The sequence below is a fragment of the Protopterus annectens genome, chromosome 11.part0, assembly GCF_019279795.1.
Source record: "Protopterus annectens isolate FY-2018-M chromosome 11.part0, PAN1.0, whole genome shotgun sequence".
Lineage (NCBI taxonomy): Eukaryota > Metazoa > Chordata > Ceratodontiformes > Protopteridae > Protopterus > Protopterus annectens.
Genome location: NC_056745.1, coordinates 229,233,275 through 229,256,740, shown reverse-complemented (window position 1 = coordinate 229,256,740; position 23,466 = coordinate 229,233,275). Strand labels below are relative to the sequence as shown.

Sequence of the window (23,466 nt, the reverse complement as noted above, 5' to 3'; positions counted from 1 at the left end):
AAGACCAGAGGCATTAGCCACTCTAATCAACTCTAGAAACCGATAGTTACAGCAGTGTTTTACGTACACGTTTCAGTTTTACACGTACCACTACCAAAACCTATCTACTGTAATAGCACGATTTCGATACTGGGTATAAAATAATGTTGAGTTTAGGTTTCTTTAACTTTTGCCGCAGCCAACTGTCACACTAAAGAAGGACGCGCAGCGGCTTAAAAACTGGCTGACCTGACAAATTCCTACCTATAATGTTATTTATTTTTCCTAACATAATATATATTACAGGATGATATTATCCAGGCCAAACAATAGTAATTTATGTTTAATTTGGAAATCTGTACCCACGACAACAACATACGTGAAACATGTGCACGTGAATACGGATGTCAACACAGCCTTCCACTTACAATATGCGATTACCACCGTACAACGAAGCCCGAGGACTACCAACCCTACGGACGAGAAACCGTAAATCCCAGCATGCTTTGTAGAGATTCCTTTACGCATGCGTACTACTGATTTCCTTAGGACAGCCTCTAGACTGTGGAATGTAAGATAGCTTCAGTTAAATAGCAGACGACTAGTGTGGTAATGATAGTAGCGGTAGAGCAAGAAGGCGAAGGTATTCAACACTGTAAATTAAATATTGGTGATCTGCGGCTTGTGTTTGGAAAGTGGATGGATAATGCTGAGAAGATGTTAATATTAATTTGCAATTAGGTGTCTTGCTGTGCCCGGTTTCTTCTTGCTTTGAGGCGGGACCGCAACATTTCAGCAAACTGGCAATCAGTGGACTGCAGTCTATGATGAAGTTTAAGCCAAATCAGACACGGACATACGATGGCGAAGGTTTCAAGAAGAGGGCGGCTTGTCTGTGCTTTAGGAACGAGCGTGAAGATGAGGTAAGAAGTCGATTAGTGTACGTTGGTGAACCCGTAGATTGTTATCCACAAGGATCTTTTATAGTGAAAAAAAATGCATCCTTAGGAGACGGTGATGTCTGTCTCTGTGGCTTGGTCCTGCGTTTGCGTACCGGGTGGTCTGCCGGTTGTCTAAAATAAAGAGGAGAGAGAGGGGGGGGGACTGCATGCTTCTGTAGTCGTGTTTTAAACCGTGTCCCCACATGTACCCCCTTTTCACAAGAAAAGTAGGACAGAGTGAGTGAGGTAATAAATGTTAGCTGGAGTCCGTTGAATAATCAAGCTCCCGTTTTGATGATTCTGTGCCCGCGCATTTGGTTCACTTATTGTATAAAGACGCGGAGTTGTGGGGGCGTGTTTCTACTTGTAACAAAGCCTGCTGGGGGGTTTATTTAGTTTTAAGATTTCGACAGAGTTCTTTCTACACAAATTCTCATCGAGTGTATTTAGGCTTGTCGATGTTGATTGTCTTGTTGAAATGTTTTTCTTTATTTTACGGTGTTCTGATTTTTGTTCTGGATTAAGAGAAGCCGTATACGTTTGCTGCTGTCTTGCTTTTCTCTTGCCAAGCCACTGTAAAGTCTGATGAGCATAATTTGCACTTTTTAAGTAGACTGGAAAAGTAATGCTGTGTTGAGCTCTATTGACAGTTATCAGTGGGGTTTTTTTCGTTGAAATTATATTGTGAGCTTAGTATGTGCACCAGGTCTGTATTAAAACTAAATGATTTCAGTCATTTCTAGTGCGGCTGCTAGTGTATTTAATTTATTTGATTTGTGATGTCATGCAAATTATATATTCCTGACCCGAAATAAATGCCCCAACCCTCAGCTGACAGCTGGTGTTATAAAAATCCGGTTATTAAACGTCTTGGTTGTAAATGTAGTGATTGACTCATTGTGGACTGTAGGATCGTCATATAAACATTACTTATGTGGCCATTTCACGACTTTTTGATGGGCTAATCTTTTCTTGCAGGTGTGTTTCCGAAAATTTTGCATGTAAATATTTTGTTTGTAGCAGGCAAGGGATGGGGCAGATTTCCAATAGTAATGGTAAAATTAAAATATTAACAGTTTGACCTCCCCCCGTATTGTTTTTAGTAACAGATGCCCCCGCCCCCACCATGAAAAGTGGGAACTGTATCGCATGCATTTAGTGAAGAGTCGCAACAGTTGGACAAGTCTCTTTGGTTGTTGCTATGTAGTAACAAGTTTGCCACTTCCACTGTACAGTTCAAGGGTGTAGTCGGCTGTGTACATTTAGATTATCTTGTCGGTGGCTTTTCAAGACCAGAAGATTTCTGTAACTGCCCAAGTAAAGTTTTTTGTATGAGTACTGTTCTGAAATGGTCTTTGCTATGGATATAAGGGTGATGGCTAACGATTATGCATATGTTTATTAGGCACATGGGGCAATATTGCAGAAATATGTACATTTTTAAATGCCAAGCAAATTGAGGAAACAACTGTTTTGAAAATGTGTACATAATAGATTTCTGTTTATACTCTTGGTGCAGCTGGATCTGTATGTCTAGTTGTTACCGACTTTTCAGCCATGCAGTTTAAATTTGAGCTAAACCATCTGAAGACAAGAGTGTAAAGCAGTCTAAGGGATGATGGATGAGTAGTAACGCAAAACATTAGCTGTGGTTAAGTCACAGCATTCAGTTGCTATTTTAATTTTGCTTGTCTTGTACCAAATTAAAAATAAAGTAAATTTATTTTTTAGTGCATCAGTGTTTGTTCCATTTGTTTAGTATGTTGTTGAAATGTAATTTGATACACAAAATATTTAATCTATCATGATGTAGATAAGATGTTGTATTTATGTCGTAGCACAGTATGACCATGTTATTACCAACCATGTTATAAGAGTGAAATGTGCTGAGCTATAGTATGTAACAGCTAGGGTACTGTCTTGTATAATTCATGTAGTCCCAAGTATTCCTAGGTAATTGTCTGTTGGCCTTAACTGTGAAGACCTGCAAGTCATTTATGGGCACCTAAAATATAGAGGTTGTATTAATTGGCAGTTGGCGGTTATACTGTATTTTCTGTGGCAAGGGTCCCACAAAGGACTGCATAAAGTTGACTATAGCTAGCTAATGGGCATCAACCAGGGAAGAAGATCGTACCACCCTTTACGGTAAAAAAAAAAAAACTGTATGTAAGCTACTTGTTGTATTGCTTGAAAATTGCATTAAACAGCTGGATTGTTTCAGGAAACAAAATGCTTATAAGTTGCAAAGTGTATATTCCTCTGGCATATCCACCCAATAATGTGTAACAGTAATGATTACTTTTATGTTTCACTTGTCCAGGGGATGCATAGAAGTTGCACATAACTGTAAACCCAACAACAAAACAAACACCAAAAAGTAAGCAATTCCATCAGATACATTCACTCTTTACTTTGCAGTACCATGCAGTAACAAGCTCGTGTGTACCATGGTTGTAGGAGAATAGTCTCATTTAAGATGTTATGGACAGAATGACCTGACAAATGATGTGCTACGATTAGACCTGTATTCAGACACAAGCTTTTGAAAAATCAGTGGTCTTAAAGAAAAAGCTGCAGTGAGCATAGAACATTTCAAATGTACAGTGATTCATATTAACATCATTGTGTTGCAGACCCTTAAATCACTTGTTTCCTTGTTGATTATTGACTTATCTTGGAAGCAACGTGGTTTATGTGGTAATATATGCAGATGACTGTGCCGAACTAGAAAACTCAGTACAGTCCGGCTTTACTTCTCTTTACAGCTGGAGAACTACACCGACACTAAGAAATCCAGTGTTTGGCTGTTAAGGATTTCATGTTATCTATCAAAGTTCAGACGAGTTATAATCTGATAACTCCACTCCAGCAATCCAGGTATTAAATATCACTCAACAAAAATATTTCGCTACTTAACCAAACTTTACCATCTCTGTACATTGTAAAAATGATCGGTAAAGTGTTATCACTATTAAAACTTTTTTACATAATTTTTATCTGCTGTCGACAACCTTGCAATGAGTTGTTGCTACCAATTTGCTTGTCCCCCTTAAATATGTTCTTCCAGTGTTCAAAATTCAACTCCACCTCCAATACTGCAAAATTGTAATTATCAGAAAACAAAATGTCTGTCTGTATTGTTTGGAGGCAGTCAAACATCTCTGAGTATATTAAAAGGTATCAAATGGATTTCGGTTCAAAACAGAGCCATAATGGCACTTGCACACTAATATTTAAAATCATAGTACGAGGCATGGACACTGCCCTAAGAACCCCCCCTCTTAATTAGGGACCGAAGATGCAGTCAACCTTGGCTAGCTCTGAAGGTGTGCCACCATTTGAAGACCAGGTTTTGGTCCAGCAATAGATGAAACAACAGTTACACTTGCCACAGCTACATGGTATAATCGTGTCGCCACAATTAGAATACAAAACACACTTGATACATTCAAACTTATAAATGGAAGGAACTTTCTCAAGAGGAGTCTGCTTTGTTCAGCTTTTGAAACGGTGGTAAACTTTTAACTACCGATTTTAAGTATTATTCTTACTAAATATATTGTCAGTTTGTATAAGAACATGGGGAGAACTAATAATGTAAAGTATAAAAATGTAAACATGACTGCTGTCATTTTACTGTAAATGCTGGTGGATTACCTGTAGAGCATATGTCTCCCAAGTCAACGAAAATGTGTGTTGGCAAACTGCTTTGCTTCTTGTTTAAACTAGCCAGTCCAGCTCTGTCTGTTCCTGTAAAACAACCTGCTGACCAGATGTATTTGGCAGCAGACACAAACTTAGAAGAACATGAAAGGATTTTGGCCTTCATACTTGAAGGTTCACACTTGTTTTCTACTCTTCTGTGTGGCACTGAGAGCACATTCCCTAGAATATTCCAGCCACTTTTTGTAGATCTGGGGGATACCCGGCTGCCTGAAAATTGTATGCCATTTCCATCCTTTTCCCCCCCTATCTAAATTGTATGAAATAGCTGTAAATGGTGCTTTCTTCACTGGCATCATAATGTCTGTGCTACCCAACAAGAATTTCGGCATGAATTTTAAATTAACCCCCAACTTATTCAACCAAACAACCTAATATGTTCAAAAATTGGCTACGATAATTTTATTCTACATTATTATTCCTTGGATTTTAAATGCTTTTGACATGGGGTCCCATAATTTGTTACCCTCCATTCTCCACAGTATGAGACTGGAGATTACTGTTTTAACAGTAAGTTTAATGTTTGACTTAATTTCCCGCCCTGCCCTTATCACTGTGAGGTTCTTCAAGGATGAGTACTCCACCCCAACTTGACTGTTTCTTATTTTGCTTGGTAGTAGAAATGTGTTAAAAGAATTCCTTGTGCAGATGTGTGACTGTACTAGTCTCAGGACTTAGTTTCTGAAGTGGAAAGAAAATTGCAGTTTTATTTATTTCTTTTTTTCTGATGTCCTCTCATTAGATTCAGAATAGTAACCCCCCCCCCCCCCCCAAAAAAAATCCTAATCTGCCTCCACAAGCTGGAGAGGTTATTGTTCAAGCTAATTTACCCTATTGGAACCAAATAAGTGAAATTGCCTAAAGACTGCACTGTGAATTGGGTGCACTCTTTAGGTTGAAGGACATGCTTTCCATGGATGCCAGCTTTCTGTGGTCAGTGCTATGCTTGTCCTGTCACTTTTCTTTGGTTAAGTGTGATTAACATCTCCTCCCCAGAGTGTTTCCAAATTTGTTGTGTCTCCTAGGGACTCCCAGCCATATACTCTGCTTACCAGGGTTGAGAGTTTGCTTTCTGTGCTACAGCTTTTAGCCTTCCTCCAGTTGTTTCACCCACCATCTTCCTCTTGCAGGTCTGCTCACCTTGTTTAAACCCTAAAGGCAGCCTTGGATCCTTTGAACAGTTATTGGTTCAGGTACCTCCTCCTAGCACCAGATCTGATAACAGATTTGTCCTTTTTCCTCCTCCTTACATCAGATACACACATTAGTCCACTGAGGCTGAAAGTACATCTGCTCTATCAAAGCCATTACTGACTCCGCAAACCATCCTGACTTTTGTTTCTCTCCCCTCTCAAAGGAGGCTAGTCATTCTCCAACCAGTTGTGACACGTAGGCAGATTACACCAAATGTATTTAATATAGTTTAAGAATAGGCTGTGGTCTTCCTGGTTTGGTTTTTAGGTGCTTCTTTCAGAACTGTTGGCTTGTTGTTTTCTATTGCACCTTGATTATATTCACTAGATGTGCTTGTAGTGTCTTGTTGGGTCTTTCTCTCCCACACACTTCCCCAATGAAATATCACTCAGTGGAATCTATGGCGTTAACAGACATTTTTAAGAAGTAAGCCACTCTGTCCTGTGATAATTGTCTTAAGCTTGGCTGCAGTCAGTGTTGTATTTTGTAATGTATTATTTTATTTAAAGGTTCCATTTAATATATAAACAAAAATCTCATTTAATTTCTGTTGGCCAGATTTTTAGATGTACTGTGTTGGGGTGTGTATTGTGTCATTACTTGTAGAAATGTCTTGTTTTTTTTTACCCCTCTCCTTTAAATGTAGATTTGGGTTTGAAGGCTGTTTGAAGTGGGCTAAGTGTGCATTTGTCTGCTTTGAATCTGTAGTAGATGAAATTTGCTTTTTTTAGTTTTAATTAGCTTTGACCCTTTTGAGAGTTTAGGTAAAGGAATGAAGAGATCTGCAAAATGTACTAAGTACACATTGTATCTTGGGATTGTATCTTGGGGCTCACCATTAGGATGAGTATAGCAAGTACATTAAGTGGGTAAGGAAAACTTGACAGTTCAGAGTTTTGGCTACTTGTACATCAGTGCTGCCCAGTTTATGGGAGAAGGTTAGCTCAGTCCACTAGACCTCGCATTCAGTTACAGATCACTAGTCTGTCACAGACTTCAACATCTAGCAAGCTGCAACTTGAACAGGGAACAACTAGCAAACAGTTAATGCGTTACTAACTTTTACATAAAAAAAGAAATAGAGCAAAAATTTAAATACACTTACACTTTTCAGTAATAGAAACGATAAAATTGAAGTAAATTACTACATCAGGAATGTGAAAAGGCATCCAAAAAGGTTAAACAAAATTGAAGAAAGTAAAACCGTAAATTCCATAAGCAGAAACTGTAGCAGTGTATGAAGGGCTGGGAAGTGATAAACGTGAAGCAAAAATGTCAGTCCTTTTTAGCAGGAGAAAACGTCCACTGTCACCTAGGGGTTAAATTATATGCAATAAATACACACACTCGCTAGATAGACCGTTAGTCATTGTTAAATTTTAAGAGGTAAGATAATTGTACACAAAATGCTGCATGAATACAAACACATTAAAGTAGAAATGAAACGCGCACAAATTACCCCAGAAACCTAGTTAAATAAAGATGACAAGCATACTGGAAGCTAAACTAGTTTGAAAGAAATGCTAGGTTTCGGGTGCACATAATTTCTTGCCTGTGCACTTTCATTTCTTAGTTGTCACCTATTTGATTTTCTGCTGTGAATATTTTGGTTTGTAGTTAGCAACATACCCCCCCTCCAGTTAAGTCTATTTAAAAGCATGAGGGGGGTTCCTGCTTGCATATATGTCAAATTCATTTTTTGGAGTTGCCACCAAAATGATTGCTCTTGTGAATATCTTTGAGTCTGTGTTGCAAACAGTATAGATGTGAAGCCTTGTGCTACTGATATCATCTTTACTTGTTCACCTGACAATCCTCATCTGAGGATTTTGGAGTTATGTAATGTTTTTAAAATGGGCTGTACTTCAGCACAAAAAAGTTCAACAGTAGGGTGCCTTTAATGGCTACCTTGAAAATTTCTCACCAGAAGTATTAAACATAGTTAAAAAAGGATGAACTCCGAGGTGATCTCCAATAAATTTATTTCAAGCTTTTGTCCCTATGAAAAGGACTTCTTCAGAATAAAATTTGCTCAGCAAATACTAGCTTATATGTCCCAATCTACAATCAATAATTGGATAACAATTGCCTTACAATAGCAGGATTCCCCTTAAAGAAACGTGTACATATGTTTAATAAATAATATATTGCTCTGAATAAAAACCCAATGCAAACAATTTGTCTCCTCAACCTAAAAACCTATATATAATTACAATAAAAGGGCAGCTTTTAACCTTAAAATAGAGCTAATAGGCAGATTTTCATTTAAACCAGTTCCTGCGAAGTTGGGAGATCAACTGCCTTTGCTCCATCCATAACAAAAAACGAAGCACCAAGAACCAAAGATTGCCCTATCTGTACAAAAATGAAGTGGTTTATAATCACTGACCGTGTTGATCCTGGGCAGAGGGGCGGCCCGGTTGAGGACTATCTAGAGTTCAAGTAATTACAATGGCCACTTCATACGAATGCCACAGTGTATCCTGGTTTAAACGGAAATCTGTCTATTGGCTCTATTTTAGGGTTAAAAGCTGCCCTTTATTGTAATATATAGGTTCTTCAGGTTAAGGAGGTCAGTGGTTTGACTTGGGTTTTTATTCAGAGCAATGTATTTATTAAAGAAACATGCACATACAATAGCAGGATTCCCCTTAGAGATATGTAAGGTAGTCATTATCCAATTATTGATTGTGGTGTATAAGCTGGTATTTGCTGAGTGAATTTTATTCTGAGTCCTTTTCTTGGCGAGAAAGCACTAAATAAATGTATTGGAGATATTCATCTCGGAGTGTATCCTTTTGTTTATTTATTAGTTTGTGATGTCTGCTTTGGTAATTTTATAGTTTAAAGGTATTGCCCTGCACAGCAGTAACGTGGCTAAAATGAGTGATGGCGCTATTTTACACTGCAAAACATCCTACATTGATTACTTGATGTAAAATAATGCAAGTGTAAATATAAATCTGCATTTATTTAAAAAAAAAAAAAAAAAAAGGCCAGATGCTATAAGGTATTTGGGTTGTGCATGGTAGGGGTATTACAACACTTCTAGGGAGTGTAAGGCACTTTGCCTCGCAACAACCCTGGGAGTGTGGTACAAGACTGTTGTCTGTCCATATCAGTATTTGCACCTGCAGTATCATTTTGAAAATTGCTTAAGTTGTAGTTTCAACCAGAAGGAGTTCTGAGTTTTAGGTGCCAATTTTGTCTTCTCTTTCAAAAGACAGTGTTTCCATGAGGACTGATTTTCATGGCCAGAAGTACTAACCTGCTTTTCCTTCACGTTATGGGGCTGTGGTAGCTTTACTACATGGATTCCATTTTCCTCAAAATTGGGTTGCATGGTTTCTAAGACAGCTGTCTTTTTCTGTGGCTTTGACATTGCATAGGTTTTGCTTTCTGATGACGGTCTTCTGTCCACCTGTGCCAGTTCTACTGGAGTGGTGGTCACTCTGCAACCCTGCTGCCCCATGTTGAACACTTTCATAGGGCACTGCAAGTTAAATATGATTTTCGGATCTAGGTCTTCCTTCAAGACCGCCGATGTTCAGTTTTCATTAAGAACAGCAAAACAGGGAGGGGGCAAGCTTTGGGCTCTGCTCTCACTGTGGTAATCTCTCTAACATTCACTTACGCCTCCCTTCCTCCTCTTTTGCTGCCTCGAGCCTGGTAAGTGTTTTGGGGAGTAAAGGATGCTGCTTTCAGGGCCTTAAGTGAAGAGGGTTATGAGTAAGGAGTGAGGCTGACTAAATCCTGCTGGTGACAGAGTTGGAAACTGCTAACTTTTTTATTGTTAGGATAAATATGTAACCTTACCAAAAAAAGGGAAAAATGTTTAACTTACTGTGTGCACTGCATCCAGTTCCGACTTTTAACTAGTACATCATTCTGTAATAGACTTTCTGTCCTAGTAGAATTAAATATCTGATATGAGTGGGTCCATCCTGTGTAATCTGTAAGACTAAGGCCACTGGCATTTGGTCTGCTGTTTGCTCTTGGACTGCTGTGCCTTTTTTAAGCTTATTTCTGTTGTAGTCTTGTTTACATTTGCCATTTTGCACTTTGTTGTCATAGGGCTCAACAAAGCATGCGAGTTTATCATGCCATAAGTTTGAAAATTACCATAGTGAAAAATAAAACCTTGGGGGGGGGGCTGTGATCTGAACACCAAAACCCACCACATATTCAGATATCATTTGTCAGAATTTTGGTGGTGTTTTTCAAAGGTGCTAGGTAAGAATTAACAAGTCTTTATAGCGATTTGCTACCGCACAAGACTTCTTAGACACACATGAATGCAAATGCACACATACACTTTACTAAATCTATTCCCTTATTTAACCCTTAAGCTTGTTCTAACCTACCTACACTTGCAGAAATACTCTCATTCCCTAATGCTAAACCCTTCAGAATATCAAGCTTCAGCATTAGTTTCCCAAACCCACGCATACTTTGCCTGTCCTATATGTGTATGCACATGGATGCAGTATGGCACAAGAGGGTGCCATTTGGCTGAAGCGTCTCTGATTCTAGCTTTGACCTCCCTATTCAGGCTTTGCTTTTCCTCAGCCACACCTCCCACGTACTTAAAAACTGTTTTTTCTGTTCATCATTTTTTTCCCCTTCAATCTCACTTTCCAGTTTCTTTTTATTTTCCCCATTTGCTGGCATGACCCCTGTTTTATCTATATTAATTTTCATCCTGTCAGCCTTTAGTTGTGCATTCGAGACCCCCTCTTGTTCGCTGTAGTTCCTCTTGACCCGAGTGTGTTAATTTCAGTCACTATGTGCAGCATTATTACAGACATTTTGATAAATTACTCTTTTTTTTTTTTTTTGTTGAGCACTGGCACCAGAATGCTTATTCTCTAGTTGTCTGGGCTATAATTTTCTCCATTGAGTATTGTCAGGAGACACTTCTCCCATAATGCTTCCAACATCTTGATCATATCTGCAGTGATCTGATCTAAACCTGCCACTTTGCCTGAGGTTTTTCTTTAGCGCACTTTGTGCTTCTGGGGTGGGTTGTCCAGCCTTTCATTGAAGGCTGAGCATGCAGCAGTCTGGAATTGTGACTTTTCTCATATTGATCCTTTTTAGCCAGATTGGAAAACAAAGTATTATCTCTTAGTCTGGTTTGTCCTCTCTGTCGTCTTTTATTGTAATAACTCTGGACTTCTGCATTGTACCACCACCTTTCCTTAGTGTTTCTTTTTATTGTAGTTAATGCATACGCTGTAGCACTTTTTCAGTGTTTATCAGCATGTTGCATCCTTCAGATGTCTGTAAAAGCATGTCTTAACACCTTGGAGGGAATATTGGTAGATGTGATGTGAAAGTTTTGTTTCTGAAATATATTGCCAAGTCTGCTTGAAGGGTGTAGTGTGGGCTTCCTTGAAAAGCTTTAAGCAGTTATTGAAAGCTTAGTAAACTGTGAAAAGACCAAGTAAATTTACATTTCGGAAGATGTTCTCTTTCCCGGTAGTTACTTTTATTGCTAGAACACTTTCTATTTTCTATTATGTTGGCAGATGCTTTATCCACAGACACGCGCGCACCAACTTAGTGTGCTGTAGTGTGTATGCTTGAGAGGGTTTGAGTGTTATCACATTATTTGCTTGCCTTGGTATTTAAAGTCCTCTCCTTGCATCAGTAAGAAGGAAGCAGTCATTTTGTTTTTTTTAAATAGCTTGATTATTTTTGTCTTTTTTAGTTTGCTTTAATTGCCTATTACAGTGGCATAAGTACTTTAATTTCGTAGTACAGTTAACTTTCTAGTTCTTTAGCATGTTAATACAGAGAGAGAGAGGAACCATGCTGTATTGCACAACCTTGTGGACCTACACTGCATTTATTTGCTGACATCAGTATTTGAGTAGCTTGTATTGCATTACTTTGTAATGCGAGATGCCTGCTATGCATGTGGCCATTTCTACATTTGGATCATTTCAAAACAAAAAAATAATAAATACAGCCCTGTCCCATTAGCCTTGACTGCCAGAAAATAATATCCCAATACACAAGTTCTCTACAGTTGTTGAAATGGCTTCTGGGTTTGCTTGCCAGCATTTAGCTCTACTTGATGCTTTTGTTAGAACCCTGCAGCAGCAGTGGTGTTGCAGAAAAGACTGATGGTTTGACAGAGAATGAACTAAGTTGGGGGCGGGGGCAAGTGTCTAACTATGTTGTGATCCTGAAAGAGAGATGGTTATCTGGTGTATTAGTATGATTAGATCTGCCCTTTTCTGGAAACTTGTGTAACTTGGCAAGTCTTGCAAGATACAGATGAATGCTAAGAGGATCAAACCTAGCTGCGAGTGATTGTACAGGCTATTTTAAAGGTTTAAAGTATGTCGGCTGCTACATAGAAGTGGCCTGTTCAAAAAAATAAATAACTTTCTCACTCTTGTGCAGTATTTGCATTAGAGTTGTCACTACTGTATCTCCCCAACAGTAGTAGTGTGTCATTACTGTAGTAATGCCATACTTTCTTGCTTTCAGGGACACATGCAACAGATGTAAATAGGCATTGGATTTTTCTTCCGTAACCCTTGTTTTTGAATTGCTTCATTGATGTTAACCCATATCACTTCCATTGTTACACAGTGAAGAATCATTTGAGCAGTAGCTGCAGGATCACACTAGTGACCCAGCTGCAAACTTTGCCCATACCTCAGTTTATGCACTAGAAGACTCAAGTGTGTTCTGAAATCTCCTTGTGACATAAAAGAAGCAATGTCCAGAGTCTGTTATTGCTGTGTTTTCTTGTGCCTGCTGGCCATCTAGCCCCTTTTGTGCCAATGCCTGTTGGATGTTCATCGTGCATACAGCTGCAGTCATAACAGATGGGTTCTCCTGCCGTCAGGCGGGTCCTCGGTCGGCCGAATTCCAAAGTCTAGGTCCGGCGTCGGTTGTCATCGCTTCTTCCCTGACGTCAGTGCGACAGGGGTATAAAGGAACCAGCCGACGCCATTTTCTCCAGTCTTTCTTGCCGCGCGGTGCCCGAAGCAGAAGCAGTTCGCAAGTGCCGGTCGGCCAGCTCCTGAAATTACGAAAATTTTGAAACCGAAGTCTTCTTGAAAGCTAAGTGCCCCGTTGGGGAAACTTTTCTTGCCTCAGACCGATGTCAGACAAAGTTAATTGTATTTCATGTGGGAAGCAAATACCGCATAAGGATTTCCATTCCCTCTGTATACCTTGTTTAGGCCCAGACCACGACGTCTCGGTCTGTCGTTTTTGTGCTACATTCAACAAACGCACCATTAAGCGTCGGGCGGAGTTCGCCCAGCATTATTTTGGAAAAACATTTAACTATATTGTCGTCGGATACTCCGACTCCAGTTTTGTCTAAAAAATGCAAAGATAAGGACTGACACACTAGGTCCGCGGCCTCTACCGACACCACGCCAAAGCCGACTACACGTGGTCCAGTTCTCAGCGAGGCGCCTACGTAGCCCCTGACTACCGACGACACTTCATTGGCGGTGTCTCCTGTGCCCGAGGTCGCAGGCTCCTCGGCCCACACCCCGACTACAGATACCGAAGCCACTCTTGGCGTTGAACCTCAAAATGTGGACAGGTCTACCTCCACTCAAGGTGTCTTCAGACCTTCCTCTTCTTTTTCCATCAAGGCTTTCACTAAGTCTAAAGCAGCCATGCATTCTAAGAGACAAGCTACACAGGGCCCATCTCCAGGCCCCATGCCTAAAAAACAGATGCTTAAAATGGCTGAGGATTTAATTACTCTTATCAGGGGTTCTCAACCCCCACCGGACAAAAGGCCCAGAGTGGAGGAAGAATCCCCCTCCTCTGATCAGGGCTCCATTATTTCAGAGCACTCTGATGATCAGGAACATTCTTACTCCCCTTTTGAGGACTCTGATGCAGAGGAGTCCATTCCTTCTGTATCCCCCCCAGAGGATTACTCTTTTGGGGAAACTTTGCATACCTTAAGGGAACACTTCCACTGGGAAGGCCAAGATTATTCAGATTCCAAGAAAAGGCTTAGGGAATTTCTCTTGCTACCTCAGCACAGGCCTCTGGCTATACCTCCTGTCTTGGACATCCTAGATGATGTTTACTCTGAGGCCTGCCTTAACCCAGATTCTCTGCCTCCAGCCCCAGTCGAGCCTGACGGGTACTACAGGGTTCCTGACTCACACCAATTTCTTGTATAGTCATGCTGCTGACCCAGAAACCATCTCACAGGGCCCCAAGGGAATTAAGGCCTCCACTGCTAAAAATCCATTACCTTCCGAGAGAGATTCCAGATCCTTAGAAAGGTGGGGAAAAAAGGTATATACCTCGGCTACCTTAACCATGAGGGCCTTACTGTCAGTTCCATATGCTAAAATACCAACAGTTTTTGTTATCACAATTGAAAAGTAAAATGTCACAACCTGAACAACCAGACTTGAAGGAGTTGCAGGATTTGATGCATAGTGCAGAACAAGTGGGTAAGCATACCTTACAATGTGGTTTTGATGCTCTAGAGGCCTCATGTAGAGCTGCTGTTACAGGATCAGTCATACGTAGACATGCCTGGCTCATGGAACAAACCTTGCCTGATCATGTCAGCTAAATTACTACATGCCCCTCTACAAAAGGATGTATTATTTGGTGCTAATGCTGAGGAGGTATTAAGGAAAATGGAGGAAAAGGCTAAATCAATGCAAACTGTGAAAGATTTTCTACAGGTACAACCCCCACGTTTCGGTAGAAATTGGCCTTCCAAAAATTGGTCCTTTCCAGCCACGGACAGACCCCAAAGAGGTAGATACAGGCGCCCGAGGGGCAGAGGACAATCCCAAGGATCGTTTAGAGGCAGACAATGGCAAGCTCCTACACAAAGAGGTGGTGAGGATAACTCGCAATCATTCAGAAAGCAAGCCCAATGACTTTCCCCTTTGCATGCCAAGCAGGAAAACTGGCATTATTTTAAAAAAATTGACATATTGTCACAAAAGACAAATGTATCCTGGACATTATAAACAGAGGCTACAGATTCCATTTTCACACCCTTCCAAAAATGAGAGGCATGCCAAACCTGCCACACAATCAAAGGGCAGAGGCACAAAGGCAAATTACAGATCTCATAGACATGAAAGCTATTCAAGAGGTACCTACACACGAACAAGGTCAAGGTTTTTATTCCAGACTATTCCTGGTACCAAGGAAGGGAAAAGATTGGAGACCTATTTTGGACCTATCCATCCTAAACACATTTCTACTCGTACCAAAATTCAAGATGCTCACTCTACAGCAGCTTCTTCCCATGCTGGGCAAGGAGTCTTGGCTGGTAACATTGGACCTCAAGGAGGCATACCTGCATGTCCCAATCAGACAAAATTGCAGAAGATACCTCAGATTTCTCTGCATTGCCCTTTGGCTTATCTACTGCGCCCAGAGTATTCACGAAATGCCTGGCATCAGTAATTGCCTACTGCAGACTTCAAGGGATACAAATATACCCCTATTTGGGCGACTGCCTGATCCAAGCGGACAGCAAGCACATTCTTCTGAAACATCTGGCTTGTGTAATAATGTTGTTGAACTCTCTGGGATACACAGTCAACAAAAAGAAATCAAGGCTAATACCCTCTCGGAAGATAATTTTCCTGGGTGCCAACGTGGACACAAACACCCAGATGGCCTACCTCACGCCAGAGAAGCAGGGGCAACTAACTCAATACTTCAGAGCACTAGCAAATTGCACCAGGCTGACTGCAAGGAAAATCATGCAGGCTCTGGGATTCGTGGCATCTTGCATCTTACTAATCCCATGTGCAAAGCTGCATATGAGGAAACGTCAATGGTACCTGAAAAACCTATGGTCTCGACACTAATACCACTAATTCCATGTCTACAAAAGGAATTTCTGTGGTGGGCTCAAGCATGCCAAACAAACACAGGTCTTCCATTCAGCAAGCCTCAAGCAAATCAAGTCATCACAACAGACGCCTCGGACTACGCCTGGGGGGCGCACATGACAGATCGGTGCATTCAGGGCAAATGGTCCCAAAAAGAAAAGCACCTTCACATCAATCAGAAGGAAATGCTAGCAGTAATAAATGCTATTATAGCTTTCAAAGACCTTCTGCAACCAGGTCAACTATTGATAAGAACGGACAACACCACAGTTATGTGGTACATAAACAAACAGGGAGGAACACATTCATACCCCTATGCAGACTGGCCATGTCACTTTGGAACATGGCCATGGACTTACAAATCGAACTACAAGCACAGTACTTGCCAGGCAAGGAAAACACGCTGGCAGACAACCTAAGCAGAAATATGACAGATCCACACGAATGGAAGTTGCATCCAAAAGTTTTTACAGAAATAATCCAAGCATGGGGAAGGCCAGACATAGATCTCTTTGCCTCCCACAAAAATCACCAATTGACAAAATTCTGCTCAAGGATTTTCCATCCAAAGGCCTGGAGAGTGGACGCTCTCTCTTTCATTTGGACATCTTGGACATCAATGACAGTTTATGCCTTCCCACCTCTTCCTCTGCTGCCCAAAGTTCTATTGAAAACCAGAGCAGACAGACCAAAGATGATTCTCATTGCTCCAGACTGGCCAAGACAACACTGGTACCCACTCCTGAGGAGCCTGACGCATTCCCCACCATGGACCCTGCCTCTAATGCCTCTTCTCCTGACTCAGCACAGCTTCAAAACTCTTCACAGCCAGCTAAAAACACTCAATCTAGCCGCATGGAAGATTCCTTAGCATCACAACAGACCCTACTCTCCAAGGAGGTGCAGGATGTCATTTTGGAGGCCAGAAGGCTGTCAACTAGAAAAGCTTACTCCGCAAAATGGAAACGGTTTTGTGTCTGGAATGAGAAAAAGGGCCAGGATCCTGGAAAACTGAATTTACCTCAAATACTACAGTATCTAGCTGAGCTGCTAAGCAGTGGACTTTCATTCTCCTCCATCAAAATCCATGCCTCAGCCATTTCTGCAGAATACAACACTAATCCACCCTTATTCTCTCACAGTTCCTCAGAGGGGCTAAGAATCTAAGACCCCCAAGGAAACGACCAATACCTGCTTGGGATCTCAATTTCATTCTGGAAAAACTGACCTTTCCTCCCTTTGAGCCAGCTGCCTCCATCAGATTTGCAATATTTGTCCTGGAAAACAGCTTTCCTTCTGGCTATTACCTCAGCTCGTAGAGTTTCAGAACTACAAGCTCTCATGGCTGTGCAGCCTTTTATCATCTTCCATCAGGACAGAGTTTCCTTACGAACCAACCTGTCCTTTATGCCTAAAGTGGTATCTATCCAGGGTAGCTTTGAATCGGGCCATACACTTACGTACCTTTTATCCTAATCCTCAAAACAAAGGGGAGAGATTACTACATTCCTTGGACATCCACAGACAACTGCGTTATTATTTGGACAGAACAAAGCCTTTCAGAATATCAGAACAGCTCTTTGTGTCCTATGCTGTAGGAGCTCAAGGAAAGCCAATTTCCAAACAGATGATCTCAAAATGGATAGCCCACTGCATACGCTTTTGCTATTCTTTTCATGGCAAAACTGTACCTACAGGCATCAGATCTCACTCCACAAGGGCCACAGCTACCTCTGCAGCTTTCCTCAGAGGAGTTCCTACCAAAGATATTTTGGAAGCAGCCACTTGGAGTTCTGTGCATACCTTCTCCAAGCACTACCACCTACCATTATACTCCAAAACTAGAGCAGGCTTTGCCACTGCAGTCTTGCAGGGCATCCTGGCTCCTCCTAGTTCCACCTAGTGCCTACCACCCCTTTCTTAGCTTTGGGATTCTACCCATCTGTTATGACTGCAGCTGTATGCACGATGAACATAGTACAGTTTTGTACCTACCATAAATGTAGATGTGAGTGCTAATACAGCTGCAGTCCAGGTTTCCCTCCCTCCTTCCCCTCTTGGGACAGGCCTATTGGCTAACACCTCCTCATACAACCTGATTGGGGTATTCATTTATGGTGTATTTGCTTGCAACTACTGTATTTTGATTATATTGCATTGCTTTATTACACAAATTTATGTATTGCCTTCCTTCTGGGGGCACCTGACATCTGGGGCAAGAAAAAACTGAAGAAAATGGCGTCGGCTGGTTCCTTTATACCCCTGTCGCACTGACGTCAGGGAAGAAGCGACGACAACTGACGCCAGACCTAGACTTTGGAATTCGGCCGACTGAGGACCCACCTGACGGCAGGAGAACCCATCTGTTATGACTGCAGCTGTATTAGCACTTGAACATCTACATTTATGGTAGGTACAAAACTGTACTTTCTTTGTCACAGGGATGAGAGCCTATTGCGGCATGGCAATCACTCACTCTGGCAGCCATGGGGTTTTTTTTATTGTTGGTTGTACTCCCTTCCCCATTGGCTGAGTTGTACAAACCTAGATGGGAGGGACTGCTACACCTTTCTCTGTGACTGTTACTGCACATAAAAAAAGAAGAACCTGGAAACAGCGCACAGCAAACCGCACTTTATTTGAAATCACAAAAGTTGCTAAAAATCCACTGTTACTGCACATGCTGTAAATAACACACACATGCAGTTTAGCAGAGCCATGTACAGCTCTTTAGCTTGTCCACTGAATGGCGTGCAGTTTGCTGTCCAGGAGTAGGCCCAAATACATTTCCGTGAAGAAAATGATTGGTTCTTGAATACCCTAAATCAACCTTCGTCTCCAGGCACTCTCTTATTGGTGATGGGTGACACAGTGCACTTGTAATGTGGAACATAAACAGAATGGAGTAAGATCACTCCCTCTTTATAGGCTGGCTGTGTTTGCCTGAAACATAGCAATAAGCAATAGTTTTTTTCCTTCAGAACAGAAAACTGTAGCAAACTATTTGAGCAGATCCAGGATATGTCTTGGGTGGATGCTATGCTGGGCGCTCTTCCTGCAGATAGTATACTAGTGGGGAAATCCGTACAGATAGTACACCAGTGGGGAAATCAGTCATAGATTTGTTTACCTCCAATCTAAATGGACAACTAAAATTCATAGTTTATAGGTTGGTACTAGGCTATCAGCCATAGGGCCTATACAAGCCTAGCCATAACAATTCCCTGGCTATTTCTTCCCATGGCTCTGGCACCAAGCATCTGTTTCTGATCTATGATTCCAGAGTGGGTGGTGGTGTCAAAGGCCTTGGCGAGGTCCAGATAGGCTGTGTGGACTGCCTTACCCTCGTCTACGGTTCTGGAGACTGATTCGAAGAAGACAATCAGGTTGAGGAGACAAGCTCAGCCCTGGGTGGGGCCCAGTATTTGAAGGTTGCCAATGTCTTTGTTTTATAAGATCCATGATCCGTTCCATGGCTTTGCAGATCAGTTTAGTCAGACTGATTGGACGATAGTTCCCGGGATCCAAGGTGGATACCCCCTTGTGGAGTGGGATAACTAGCTGTGCGACACTCATTGGGCATGTAGCCTGAGGTGAGGCTATGATTAAACATGACACTTGGGTGAGGTGCCTGTCCATTTTGTGGTACACAGATGTCGTCTGGTCCCATGGATGCTGTAGAGTGTTTTTTAACCTGTGTGGCCATGATTACCAGAATTTGGCAATTTTTGGTATTGACATGGGCCCTTTAGGGGGTAAGGGAGGGTGAAGTTGGCACTAAATCTATTATAGATTTCATATTGTATTTATTGATTTATTCATTGTATAGGATAGTAGAGGCTTATAACATTTTGTAGAATGGTTGCAGAATAATAGATTTGGTTTTGCTTTTCAAGCCAACATTATTTGGATGATCCTTTTTGTTTCCTGTAAAACCTTTTTATAGTATTGACCATTTTTTTGTTTGCAAAATATGAAGATTTTGTGGATGAATTGAAATATAATTAAGTTCTTATAAGATGTAAAAGACAGCAGTTTTAAGTTCAGTGGAATGGTTCTGGAAAGAAGAAAAGGGATAGAACGAGTTGGGAGGAATTGGAACAGGAGAAAAATAATACAATCTCAACTTTAATCTCAATTTAGGTTATCTATGTGCATTTACCCACACTTCTTGTATAATCTTAGATCGTTATTGTTAAGAAGTATTGGCATGTAATTTTAGCAGATGAAATTTTAAAGGGGTCATTTCAGGTTCTCCTAAATTTGCATTTAGGAGGGGCTTCACCCTTTCTAATGCGGTGGTTCATAGTAATTACTTTAAAGGAGGTGCCCTTCTTCATGGTCATAAAGGAAATGTTAACTGCATGAATTGGCAAGCGCATCATGCAAGGGATATATTATCTGAATGTGAAAACTTTTTATAGGAAAATGTCTTACTTCAGTGGGAGGTTTTTGCTGTAGTAAACTGAGTAGTGCCTTGCTAAGGACTAAGCACATGACCAGCTTGCCAAAGCTTTAATTTCACTAATTCTGTTTGCTGATTGGCTGCACAATTTTTGGAGGGAGGTATATTGGAAACCAAAGGGAGGTGAATCTTTAGGATTTTACTGCTGACTCAAGGAGAAGCATTTCTCTGGATGTTCATAATATTGATCACTGCTGCACTATCTTTAGGTATATGGGTTATATTCTGCCAAGAGCATAACAACTGGTGCACTTCCAAGATGGCTGCATAGTGATCAGCAGCTTAACTTCAGTTCTGCCATTGTGCAAACAAACTGAGAAAATGCAGCCAGAGATATTATCAACTTGAGTAAAATTCAGTTGCTGATAGTAAAGTGCCTGGATGGCTGTAAAGAGTAAACCTAAGAGAACCTGAAAGAAAATCGCCTAGAAAAGGTGAGGAGAAAACGCTAACTGGAAAGAATCCTGCAGCTGTTAAGCAGTTCAAGCTCCAGGTTTGGTGCAAGACATGGCTTCTGGTAATCTAAAGGAAAAAGTAAGTCAAATGTGCTCAGAGCTGATTAAAAATAAACAAAATACTGAAGGACAATATCAACTCCAGTAACAAAAGGCTAGAAAAAATGGAAGAAGCTTTAAACGGATACTCGGGTAAGTTGATTAAAACTGTAAAATTCAGAGGTCAAAATAAATAGGCTAAGTACGAGATTGCTCGTGAAGAGATGTTTAAAAAAATGGTAGCATTAAAGGGCATTTCGCAGGGAAAACCTGAGATTTTCAGTTGTACCAAAAAATGGGAAGGAACAGACCGTATTAATGTTATGAAGGCACAAATAAGCAACTGGGTTGATATTCCACAGCAGGATTTGTTAATTGAAAGGGTCCTTCATGTGTATGCTCTAAAACTTTTATAAGTAAAGATGCAAATCTACCAGCAGAAAGCATTGATCCTGACAAAACTGTGGTAAAAGGGGGAAAAAAAACTAAAAGTTGGAGAGTGTTTGTGGAAATGATTTGTTCAGTGGATGCCAGGCAAAAGAGAGAAATTTTATTCTAGTAATCCGGGACTGTTGAGATGTAGGCATAAAATCTAAGCTGCTGTCTTCAGAATACTTTAGCTAAGGAGGAAATGCAACAAAAACTGAACCGTAAAGCAGAAAGGGATTGTGCTTCTCTTTGTTCTGATGAGGCGGAGAAATGCTCTAGAGAGAAGAGAAATGAAGGTCAGCAGGACTAAGACGGAATATATGTGTGTGAATGAGAGGGAGGATAGAGGAATGGTGATGATGCAGGGAGTAGAGGTGGCGAAGGTGGATGAGTTTAAGTGCTTGGGATCAACAGTTCAGAGTAATGGTGAGTGTGGAAGAGAGGTGAAGAATACAGGCAGGATGGAGTGGGTGGAGAAGTGTCAGGAGTGATTTGTGACAGACTAGTACCAGTAAGGGTGAAAGGGAAGGCATACAAGGGGGTAGTGAGACCAGCTATGTTATATGGGTTAGAGACAGTGGCATTGACAAAAAGGCAGGAGTCAGAGCTTGACGTGGCAGAGTTGAAGATTGTTAAGATTTGCACTGGGTGTGACGAGGATTGACAGGATTAGGAATAAGTATATTAGAGGGTCGGCCCAGGTTGGAAGGTTTGGAGACCAAGCCAGAGGCAAGATTACGTTGGTTTGGACATGTGCTGAGGAGGGATGCAGAGTATATTGGGAAAAAGATGCGAAGGATGAAGCTGCCAGATAACAGGAAAAGAGGGAGGCCTAAGATAAGGTTTATGGATGTGGTGAGAGAGGACAATGCAGGTGGTTAGGTGGTTGGTGTGACCGAGCAAGATTCAGAGGACAGGAAGTAATGGAAATGGTTGATCTGCTGTGGCGACCCCTAGTGGGAGCAGCCGAAAGAAGAAGATTGTTCTGATAATAGAGCACACTGTGAGACTTTGCTAGTGAAACCTTTTCCACTGCTCTTAAAGGAAAATGCTTAAGAGACCGAGAAAAACACAGGAGTTGAGTTGACCAGAAGAACCTGGGGCACCATGGAATTGAACAGGAGTCTGGAGGTTGGGATGTAGAGGGACAGAAAGAAGACCAGCAACATTGAAATGTATGCTTTGCAGTCTCATATGAATTCACTAATCACATTTGTGAAATACATCTGTATAAGAATGTGGAACAAGTGGACTTTTCACTTCGTGCCATTTCAATTTTGAAGAGACTCTGAGGGGAGGAGGAAGGAAAAAAAGTAACTATGCTTTTTTGCTGTTCAGTGTTGTCATTTATAGTGCAAAAAGAGAAGAAAAACACATTAGATTGTAATCCTTGATGGAGATGGGGGTGTACACAATCATAATGTATGTAGAGCGGATATGTTTTCTCATACTTTTGCAATAAATGTTTGTCTTTTATGCTACAACAGAAGACTATTATTTTTTTCTCTTTTCCATGGAAGCAAGCTGTTACTATGGAAATAAAAGGCAAAACACTAGTTTCTTCAAAGCTTAAAGTTAATAGTTTTCACATGGGGAGTGATAAAGATTTAAAAGAAAAACAGTTAGTGCTAGTGCAGCACTATCATGCATCTTGGCATGGATAGCATAAATTTCTGTTTAACTGGGGCCTGTGTTAGCTGTTTGGCACAAATGTTCCTATTGGGAAGGTTATACTTCATTATTTGAAGATGTATTATGTATATTTGTAGTAAGTTAATAGGTTCTGGCGGGGGTTATTTGTTTTAATATAAACCCTCCAAAAAAGCCATGTAAAATGTGACATAGGTTTTGATAAGGAAAACTCTCTGTATAAAGGATTAACCTGCCAAACATTAATGGGTACATGTATCATAAAAGCTGGAATTGGACATTTTAAAAAATACTGCCATGTATAATGGGTAGGAATATTTACTTCTTACCATGATGACGCTTTCTGTATTATCTTGGAATGTGAATGGTCTCGGATATTGACAAAAATACTTGGTTACATTAAGAAATGCAGAATGTAATAGTGCTACAGGAGACAAGTTTGGAAAAACTGATCATGTGGATTTGATAAAGGATTTGTGGGTGGATATTCTGCAGAATGTCAGGAACAAAGGAAAAGACAAGTACTTGTATTAATTGCTATAGGAGCTCCTATAGTGATGGAAGATAATGGCAGGTTTGTAGTAGTAAGGGATGAGGGATACACTGGTGTGTATTTGTTTTACACCTAAAGCTGATATTTTGGGGCTTAAAAATGGGAGAAATTATCTTTCAGCAGGGGTTATTTGGGTGGGGACTGGACTTAGACTTGCAATGGGGGA

General features: G+C 40.9%; 1 protein-coding gene across 2 annotated transcripts in view; it reads left to right on the top strand.

Annotated features, from left to right (window-relative positions):
- The first annotated feature begins 518 nt into the window (after nt 1–518).
- The window catches only part of NUDT4 (nudix hydrolase 4), a 440,395-nt gene continuing 417,447 nt past the window's right edge, over nt 519–23,466 (top strand). For both annotated transcript variants that reach the window (XM_044087652.1, XM_044087651.1), the window contains exon 1: nt 519–902. In XM_044087652.1, coding sequence (XP_043943587.1) covers nt 804–902 — 99 coding nt within the window. In that variant the 5' untranslated portion in view covers nt 519–803. The remainder of the gene's footprint in view (nt 903–23,466) is intronic.